General features: G+C 53.2%; 1 protein-coding gene across 1 annotated transcript; it reads right to left on the bottom strand.

The window, feature by feature from the left end:
* Positions 1-412: 412 nt before the first annotated feature.
* Positions 413-4,064, bottom strand: Klhdc7a (kelch domain containing 7A). Its single transcript, XM_052175723.1, has one exon. It carries the CDS (start codon positions 4,062-4,064, stop codon positions 1,755-1,757), a length of 2,310 nt encoding a protein of 769 aa, XP_052031683.1. The 3' UTR covers positions 413-1,754.
* Between the last annotated feature and the right edge of the window lie 6,326 nt (positions 4,065-10,390).

A 10,390-nucleotide genomic window follows, 5' to 3' on the forward strand; every position in this document is an offset into this window, starting at 1 on the left:
TTCCCTAGTTCCTACTTTTGGTGTGCCACGGGCTTCTGGAAGTTTCCTTAGTGTGTCTCATCTTCTCCTGGGCCTAGAACCTAACCCAGACTCTACCTGGCTTGGCTGGCATCTTGTCTTCTGTCTGGCTCATTGCCAGAGGCTGCCTTCAGAACTGGGCTAGCCTGTGCCTGGAAGCTGGGCGTATCTTCCAAAAGCACCCTGCCCCGCCTCAGCCTGGCACCACCATGACAATGCCCCCTTTGAGTCTTTTTACTGAAGCCATCCCTTCCTGTGTCCCAATGTTTCTCAGAGAACCTGGCCTTGGTAGGGAGGGGGAGGGTGGGGCAGGGGGGAGAGGGGATAGGAGGCAGGGGCGGGGCAGGGGGGGAAGGAGACATTCCCTCCCTGGAGACCCACCATGGCCCAGACAACCTTTCTTGCTCAGCTTTCAATTCAAGTGCCATTCAGCTGGTTCCTCCTCCCAGGCCTTGGACCAGGGAATGTCTCCTTACACAAGCTATCTCTTCTCATCTTGTCAAAACTCCTCCTCGTTCTACATTCTAATCTCATCCTTCCTCAGTTCCCGCAGCTGCGTGGCCACCCCTGGGATCTGGGAAGGTTTGTAAAGGGGCAGTGTCCACATTCTTGTCATCCTCCTGCTTGTCAGGTTTCCCTCTTGTCTCGTCCCCAAGAGCACCATGGCTTTTCTCTCAACATCTTTGTCTCCCTCAGAATGGAGCCACAGCTTGGTAGGCGAGGTGACAGGGTGGACCAGGCTCTCTGCCTTTCTTCCTGGATGTTGGGTCCCCTTTGATGTAAAAGATTGAGGGCCTCGATACTCCAACTTCGTAGCTCCATCCTGGACCTGCCTCTCCCTGGTCCTTCTTATCCAGCCAGGGAGACGAGATGGCCGCCACACACACAGAGATCACACAGGTGAGCTGAAGAGCAGGGGGGCTGCCCTGCCTGGGCAGAGAGGATTCTGAACTCTGGGGAGACTGTTGAGGTCGGGTGGTGGTGGGCATGGTAGAGGTCCAAAAAAGGGAGCCTGGAACTGTATCTACACCCCCACCTCCCAAGACCTCAATTGTGCACTGACTAATATGCAGATAGAACTCCTGCCAAGATGGCTGCCTTTCTCCTTCCAGCACACAGAACTTGAGGTAACCACAAAGGAAGGGGGGAACTTGGACAATGTGTTCCTGTAGATGCTTTCAGCTTTAGCAGTGCCTGTCCTGCTGGCCAAACCTCAGGGGTATCCTAGGCTCCTTCCTGCTCTTGGCTAAACCTCCTCCTTCAGTTCTTTACACCTGAGCTCCAGATGCTTCTAGAAGCTTCTAAGGTGGGCTTCAATGCTTAGGAATTGGTGAGACCATTGCTTAGGAAGGTGGTCTGTGGTAGCTCACTGAAAGCCAGCCAATTTAAGAGGTACCCTGGCACCTGAACTGTGATTGGGATAAGACGATGCATCGCCCTACATTTCTGTGGGATCCTGAAATAGCCTCTACCAGGAATTCTGATTTAAAGCACAGTGCCAGGTCAATCACTCACGCGGTTGTGGGACACCAGCTGTCCTGGAATGCTAGGCCCTGGCTTCAGTGTTGTCACAGAACTGTAGCATGGATGTTAAAGAATCCTCCAAGGCCCCATAGCCTGTGGTGGAGAAGAGATAACTCTCCACTCCACAGCTGGCCATGTTTCTGCCTGCCTCTTATTCAGAGTGATGGGCAGGGAGTTTCTCTGAATCTCGATGGAGTCCAGCGGAGGGACTGCTAGACAGGAGTCTGGGGCACGTCAGGGACAGGCAGCGTCAGGACAGCAGGCAGAAGGGTGCCCCGTGCAGAAGGGAAACCCTGTAACTCCTTAGGCACAAACCTGGGGGAGATGTGGTCAGCCAGGAAGCAGAGCGTGCGCCTTCGTCCCACACAGTAGATGTGATCGTCCACCACGGCGCACTGGAAGGCATCGGGGTAAGGCAAGCGGTATGTGGCACACTCATACCAGAGCCGGGTGCTGGCACTGCAGCGGTACACGCTGATGCCCAGGCTGCGGTTGAGGTCAAAGCGGTAGAGGAAGCCATTGACAGCCACCATCTCAGCTGTGCGGTCCTTGCTGCCCCCGGTAGGGCCAGCCCACCAACGCTGTTCCTGGGTCGAGAATCGGAGCAGCAGGTAGCGCAGGCTGCCCCCGGTGACAAAGATCTCATTGGCGCACACCGTGGCTGTGTGTGCCAGGGCAAATGTGTCATTTGGGAGCGAGGGGGCAAACGTCCAGCGGTCCAGGCGAGGGTCGTAACGCTCCACTGTGTTCAGACACTCACCTCCAATGGCGTAGAGGTGCCCCTCCAGGGCCACCAGCCGGCAGTGAGGCCGGGCCTGGTTCAGCGGGCACACCTCACTCCAGATTGACGTCAGGGGGTTGTAACAGAAGACGCGGTTGGAGGGTTGGCCCCCAGGCCCCTGGCAGCCAGACACCACAAACAGATAATTGAATAGGGTACAAAGAGCACAACCCCGAGACATGGCCTCCGGGGGCAGCTGGGCCAGCGGGTGCCAGGCATCCTGCACATTGTCATAGCAACAGAGGCGGCCACTGTCTTCCTGGGGACACATGTCTGCCACCACCAGGCACTTGTGGCCACGGAACCTGCGCCTGAGGATCAGCTCGCGCTCTGCTCCACTCAGGCCCCCGTAGATGTCTGTGCTGCGGAGGACCTGAAGGTAGTTATCACTCAATACCTTGTAGGCTGCCTCCTTCAGGGCCTCCAGACCCTGCCTCTTGGCCAAGGTCAGCGCCTCGTAGCAATTGCCCAGGTCCAGGCGGACATCCAGGGCTGAAGCGGGGGTGAGCGGGATGTGGAAGAAATTGGTCCCAGCTACAAGCTGCACACGGGGCTCCCCGTGGCTGCAGGCCGAACTGAGCTGGGCTCTCTGGTCCAGGGCGGCAGGAAGAGGCGTCCTGAAGCCTTCGGGCTGCAGTTGGAGCTCTGGGTTCTCTGCGATCTGCAGGAGGCTCACTTTTCTGCTGAAGCCCGGTGCAGAGGAGGGTGGCAGAGGCTGTGGGGTTGCTGTTTCAGATGCTGGACCAGCTGTGTTAGCAGCTTGGTCACTGAAGGCTGCTCCGGTGACCAGGGGCTCTGGACCAGGACCAGGGAATGGACCATCAGCCAGGGCTGCCGTGCAGGGGACCAGCCTGGAGACAGCTTTCGATGTGGACTCCACAAAGTAGTCATACACTCTGCCCTTCAGCTCTGGTCCCTCTGCCTTCTGTATAATACTCTCCTCCATCCGGATCCGGGCCACAGATGAGAAGGTATGGGAAGCACTGGTGGTTCCTTCCTGCTGCTGTGTGGCCAAGCCCATGTCTGCAGCAGCCTGGAGGGCCCCAGCCTCTCCCCTGCTGACCCCTGTCATGTGGGTAAAGATCCAACTCTGGTTCATGTCACCATAGACCGGTGTGGGGTCAGTCCAACCGTTGGGGGCTCCCAGGTCCCCAGACCCTGTTTCCTCTGGGGGTCTGCCGTCTGGCCATGGAGAGAGCTTGTCACCCACACAGCTGCCACCCACTCCTGGGACAAGTCTGGCAGGGGAGCTTGTAGGTTCCCCTGAATGAGGGAGGTGGGGAGGGTTGGGCTTACCTCTAACATCTGTTCCGGCTTCCTGGCCACCGCAGGGAGGAGGCACCTGCTGAGAGTCTGGCCGCTGCCTGCCTTGACTTTCATCAGACCCTTTTCTTGTGGACCCTTCAGATCTAGAAGTGTCCGGGATGCAGGAGTCTTCTGGATCCTCCAAGCTGTAGTCCAGTGCGGCCCCAGCCCCTTTGCTGAACTTCCTGCGTCTCGGACCCCTCCCCAGTGGAGCCTCCTGGTAGGCAAGTTGTTCCGAGCCCTCTGTTTCATTTTCTGCCTTGTGACCCTTGTTAGTTCTCCCCGCCTGCCCAGCTAGGACAGGCCTGGACTTGTAGAGTTTGTAAGCTGCGGTTACCAGGAGCAGCGCAGCTGCGGACAGCACCACCTTACTGCTCAGCTGCATGTCCAAATGCCAGGCGTGGGCCTCTGCTCCCTTTCCTCCCGTGGGGAGCATGCTGGCCAGGGACAGAGGAATGCCAAGAATCCGATTAATGATTGCCCAATAGGGACCAGTTCCTGGATCCTGCTGTGGACTGGGAGGGAGCCCTTAGCCGGATCTGGCCAGCAGTTGCTGGAGCAGAGGTGACTTTGAGTCCTCCGAGGCAGCCACGGGGCAAGGGATGGCTAAGGTCAAGGCTGGCCTCTTTCAATCCTTCCCTGAAGGGAGGGAGGGTCCCGACTGGAGGCCGAGCTTCAGATCAGTCACCCACGGCCCCTGGCGGGCATTCAGGGTGTCCAGCAGAGATTCAAAGAAGGAGGAAGCTCTTAGCAGAACTGTCACCAGATGCCTGGTGCCTGTGCAGTTGGTCTCTGTGTGTCAGGGTGTTTGTTTTCTCTTTTGCAAATCCTTTGATTGGAAGCGTGGGGCAGCTTTTGCAGTGGTGGTTCCTGGGAGCAGGTGGAATCCCAGTTACCAGGCAGGTTGTAGAGATGGTCTTGGCTCGAAGTGAGGGGTCAGCATTTAACCAGCCAAGCAGAGAAGCGGGGGCAGGGCGGGGCGGGGGACGCCGGGCCTGGGCTGGCGGCCAGGCCACCTGACTGGGCTCTTGGCCGCCTCTGCCCTCCTTCTGTGCCCAACAAGTTGAAGAGAAACCAGCTTTGCTGGAGAAGCCAGGAAATACGGGGCCCTAACGCCCAGATAAAGTGAGACCCTAGAGATCTTCATGATCTGCCAACCTCATAGGAAAAGAGGCCTGTGGAGGAGTGGCACCTCCCAACCCTCAGCCCACAGCAGTGCTGTGGACCCCAGACCCAAGTCTGCCTGCCATTCACCAGCTGTGTGACCTTAGGCAGGTAACTTCACTTCTCTGTGCCTGCCTGAAAAGTGGCCTGGGACAGAGGGTGACAGCATTGTTACCTCATCAGGTAGTAGTCAACGTTCAGGAAACTCAGCGGGTCTCAGGCTGTTTTTATTCGCCATGTGCACCAAGGTTCTCTACCGGTTCTCAAGGGGTGGGGGGATGAGGTCACAATAGTAAGGGAGGTAAAGTCGATGAGGAAGAGTCGGTGCCCAGCCCTGCTCTGGGTAAGCCTTCATCCATGCCCGGGATTCAGTGGCTCAGATGCCCGATACACACACTCCACATGTTTTTGGTTTTTTTTTTATCTTTTTTTTTATTCGATATATTTTTTATTTACATTTCAAATGATTTCCCCTTTTCTAGCCCCCCCACTCCCCGAAAGTCCCGTAAGCCCCCTTCTCTCCCCCTGTCCTCCCACCCACCCCACACTCCACATTTTAAAGGTTGTCTTCTGATTGCAAAGTGAAAAAAACGATCCAATGTGAAGGCCCAGGAACTTGGTTTTGAGGGGTTTGACCTTGGGAAAACTCTAAACTTTTCTGTTCTGTTCTGTTCTGTTATATGTGTGTGCACATATGCACGTGTGACATCAGAGGACAACCCAAGGAGTCTGTGCTCATGTTGTGAAAATCCTGAAGCTTGAACTCAGATTACCATGCTTGCTTGGAGTTCATTTATCTCCTGAGCCATCTCGCTGGCCTCCTGGGATCCCCTTATCAGGTCCTTATGTGTGTGAGCCTCCACCCCTCAGCCTCAGTTTACCCTTCTGTGTGTGGCAGTCTAGTGTGCCCCACTTTGTGGACTTCAACAGGCCAGGCCTCCTTATCTTTGCCGGTGGGGATTTTCCGAGCTGCCCAGGTCCAGTCAAGCTCCAGGCCTCCCTGGGTCCTTCCATGGCCACCTTCCCGATCTCCCCATTCTTCCAAACCAGCTTCTCCTTCCCGGTCTCTTCTCTCAGCCTTTCTCCCAATCTTCACTATTTGTTTGTAAGCAAAGGCTCTGAACAAGGTGTCTGTCTTCTGCAGGACTGACTCTTAGCCGACCTGGATAATACAGGCTAAAGCCAGCAAGGGAGGGGATGTCAGCTGAATCCGGTGGGCTGCTGCTCACAGCTGATGCTCACGGACCCCTCTGGGAAACCTAAAACGGAGGTCTCCACCTCTCCATCGTCTGCCTGTTAATGTTTGAAATGTGGCTTTATTGTTCCTCTGTTACAGGGAGGCCACCAGAGCGGAGAATGCAGCCAAGAGAAGGGAGTTTGTCACTTGGGGTCCTCCAGAGGAGGGGAGAGGGGAGACTGACCATCACAAAGCCGGAAGATCAGAAGTCATGATTCCTACAGAGAAGTGCAGAAGGCAGACTGCAGGCCCTGCAGTCTGTCCCCGGAGGCAGCGTCTCCTTTGCAGAGAATTAGGATTCTAGCTCAGGCTCCAGCCTGGGTCTCCTTCCATCTGCAGGTGAATAAATGCACAGGCCATAAATGACAGGGTTTGGGTTTTTTTTTTTTTTTTAAAGATCTCTGTTTAAATGAAACTGAAATAAACAAATGAATATAGAAACAAAATTAAAAGATAATTGGAAGTCTATATTGGGCATCTGTGGATGTGCCTGCCCGACACCAATCTGGTCTCCTGCGTGCTCGGGCAGGATAAACTGAGAATTCTCACCATGGCTTCAGGGGAAGGCAGAGCCCTCAGATGGATGTCACACAGATCAACAGGCCCTTGCTGGGTAGTCAGTCTGGCATCTGGAGGACTCCTCCCCCACCCCCCGCTGGGCCTAGCTAAGTTTCTCAAGGTAGAGGTTCTACCCATGGTGACAATGGCAGGTGACCACAAATAGAAAACCCAAGGCTGAGGAGGTAGATAGAGAGATCTGGTAGCAGCTCTGGAACTCTGGGCAGCAGGCTGGGCTGGATCGCCCCACTCACCCAGAACGTGCCCAGCACACTTCAGTGGTGATTTTGGTTTCCACACTCACACAGGGGTAGTTTTGTGGACAAAGTGGACACGCGCTAGGCCTTGGCTACTCAGTGTCCCAGGATGGGTCCCTAGTTACAAGGCACAGACTGGCCTGCCCGCCATGCTTCCTGACTGATCAGTTTTGAGGGCTGGGAACTGAACCCAGGGCCTTGCACAGGCCCTACCTGGGTCTTGAGATGCTGAAGTTGGTCAGGTTTGGGGATTCACTCTGGGAATCCCAGCACCAAGGAGGCAGAGGCAGGTGAGTTCAAAGCCAGCCTAGGTTACCTAGTGTACTGGCTGGTTTTGTGTCAACTTGACACTGGCTGGAGTCATCACAGAGAAAGGAGCTTCAGTTGGGGAAGTGACTCCATGAGATTCAGCTGTGGGGCATTTTCTTGGTTAATGACTGATGGGGCCCAGCTCACTGTGGGTGGTACCACCCTGGCCTGGTATTCTTGGATTTTATAAGAGAGCAGGCTGAGCAAGCCAGTAAGAAACATCCCTCCATGGCCTCTGCATCAGCTCCTGCTTCCTGACCTGCTTGAGTTCCAGTCCTGACTTCCTTTGGTGATGAACAGCAGCGTGGAAGTGTAAGCTGAATAAACCCTTTCCTCCCCAACTTGCTTCTTGGTCATGATGCTTGTGCAGGAATAGAAACCCTGACTAAGACATGAGGCTGTCTCAGAACACAGACATACAACCATACTCACACACCCTCATACAGTCACACACACACACACACACCCCTCACACTCAGCCACACACAGTAACTCACACATTCACACACTCATGTTAAGGCTTAAACCCGCATGCTTGATACACACTCATACATACAAACATCTCTCACATGAACATTCAATATTCACACCAGTGCATGCATGTGTACACACACACACACAGACACACACACACACGCTTATTGAATCACATGCTAATACACTGAGTCCCAAAAATGTACTGAAACAGCCAGTCACACCCACACATTCATAAACATCCTCATAAACACACTCACAAATCACCCACACACACACACCTTCATACACACTCACAAGCAATATTCAGACAAACATCCTCAGATATACACATATTCACAGACCATACTCACACTGACACACATACACACACATCGGCAAACACAATCACACACTCACAATCACACTCATATAGACTCACACATTCCACCCTCTCAGACTCTTCCACTCACAGTCACACTAACACACAACACTCTCACACGTGCATAAGATCAATTGTCACACACTCAAATGCCAACACATGGCCATGGAGACACACAGAATATTACATATGCGTAAATCCACACACAAACTCACATCTACATGCTCTCTGATGTATATACATATAGTCTCATACAATTACACAGACACTGACATGAATTTACACAAGTGACACATATTTGTTCTCTACATGTGGTCTCACACTCAAACATGCAAACATCTCTCCCACTAGCACACTCAACAGAAGTATACAAAATCACACAATCATTCACATTCACACAATCTTACACACTCACATCACATTTACACAGTCACAGGGACACAGCCACTGCTGATGTACTCTGACACACTCATGCACTCCTACACAACCACCCTCTCACACTTACATACACATGAATTCACACAGCACTCTCTTACACCTTTCCAAGTATACCGACACCCCACATGGAAAATCATGCACTCAATTGCACACAACTGGTCTTGCACACCCATACACTATGACCCATCATATCTGATGTTGCCACACACCATCCCACACTCACACACTCACACACATTCACTCGCACACACATTCAGTGGCTTCTGGGCCAGACACACCCTAGGCAGGACAGGAGGAGAAAGAGCTGGGGAGATGATTTATGACTGTTGGGGAGAGGGTGTAGGATCGGGGGACATGAGTCAGATGATGTGGGGGTCGTAGTGACTGTTCATCTGATCACAGTGGAAGACTTACAGGTCTCTCTCTCTCTCTCTCTCTCTCTCTCTCTCTCTCTCTCTCTCTCTCTCTCTGTGTGTGTGTGTGTGTGTGTGTGAACATTCAGAGCCTCCAGGGATCCAAGTTTGCTTTCTTCCCAGTCTGCACATTAATTTTTGAGACAGGGTTTCTCACTGAACCAGGAGCTTGATGATTCGGCTAGGCCATCTGGGGGACCCCTGCGTCCCCAGGGGTCCTCTGTCTCTGCCTCCCCAGCCCTGGGATTATAGGACCCGGCCACTGCGCCTGGATTTTTGCATGACTGATGAGGATCTGAACATAGGTCCATAAGCTTATCCAGTAAGCACTATGCCAACTGAACCATCAGCCCAGGACCTATCGACCCATTTTAGTGATGAAGATGTTGAGGTTCCTGGGTCAAGGACGGTTCCTCATTCAAGGTCTCAGGTGGAGGCTAGTCTGCTCTTGGGCCTCGGAAGCTCCACCCATACGGCTGCCTAAGCCCCAGGTGGGCACAGGTCAGGGGCAGGACTCTGGAGAAGGCAAGGCACGCCGCAGCTGGCGAAAGGGTGCCTGGGAAGAGTTTCAGAAGCTTGACAGGAAGGGCTGTACTGTTTAGAAAATGAAATAAGGGCAGGTTGGGGTGTGCCTATGAATTTGACTTGGAAATGGAACGAGATGTGATTGCCATAGGAGATGGCGGCCCGTCTCCTGGTGTTTTCTTCCTGGGGTGGGAGGAGGAAATGGCGGGCACATCCTGAGCCAGTGAGGACTTCCTGTGTGGCCAAGACCCCTTCACTGTGGACCCTGAGCCCACAGTCACTCTATCAACAGTAGCCCGAGCACTGTTCACTGGATTCCTTCCACGGCGCTAGCTCTGGGCTTGGAGGACTGCAGACATCACTCCTTCAGCCGCCAACAGCTTCACCAGGCTGCAGATTTACCCAGTCTGCACTAAGTAAGCCGTCCCTTCGGCCATTCTTGAGAAATTCGCTACATTTGCCCTAAACAGTGTGGCCTAAGAGCTGGTTAGCATGCTGGGACTTGGACCCCACCATATCCCCAAAGCCAAAATCTTCATATTAGACTCTGCATGATTCCAGGGAGGACCCAGAAGTCCCTAGATTGATGCCCAAGCCACCGTGACCTTGAAAATCAGCTGCGTGAACCTGGAGATTGGGAGCTGGGTTGTTGCCCATCCTGAGACAATGGCTCTTTGATATTTGAGTTCTTGTATTGTCTATTTGCTTTTAGATTTATTTATTATTATTATTCTTTAGTCATTTATTTTAAGTGCGTAGGTGTTTTCCTTGCATGTATGTGTGAGTGCCCCATGCGGAACCCAAGAAGAGGGTGTCGGGTTGGACTACCTGGAAGTAGAGTTCCAGGTGGTTGTGAGTTGGGGACTGAACATTTGTCTTCTGGAGGAGTAGCTGGTGCTCTTAACCATTGAGCAATGACTCCACCCTCTATCTATCTATCTATCTATCTATCTATCTATATCTATCTATCTATATCTATCTATCTATCTATCTATCTATCTATCTATCTATCTAGAGATAGAGATA

Source organism: Apodemus sylvaticus, chromosome 3, assembly GCF_947179515.1.
Source record: "Apodemus sylvaticus chromosome 3, mApoSyl1.1, whole genome shotgun sequence".
In the NCBI taxonomy this organism is placed as follows: domain Eukaryota; kingdom Metazoa; phylum Chordata; class Mammalia; order Rodentia; family Muridae; genus Apodemus; species Apodemus sylvaticus.

Coding starts and splice junctions, on each gene's coding strand:
- Klhdc7a (XM_052175723.1), bottom strand. CDS start 4,064: ATGCTCCCCACGGGAGGAAAGGGAGCAGAGGCCCACGCCTGGCATTTG.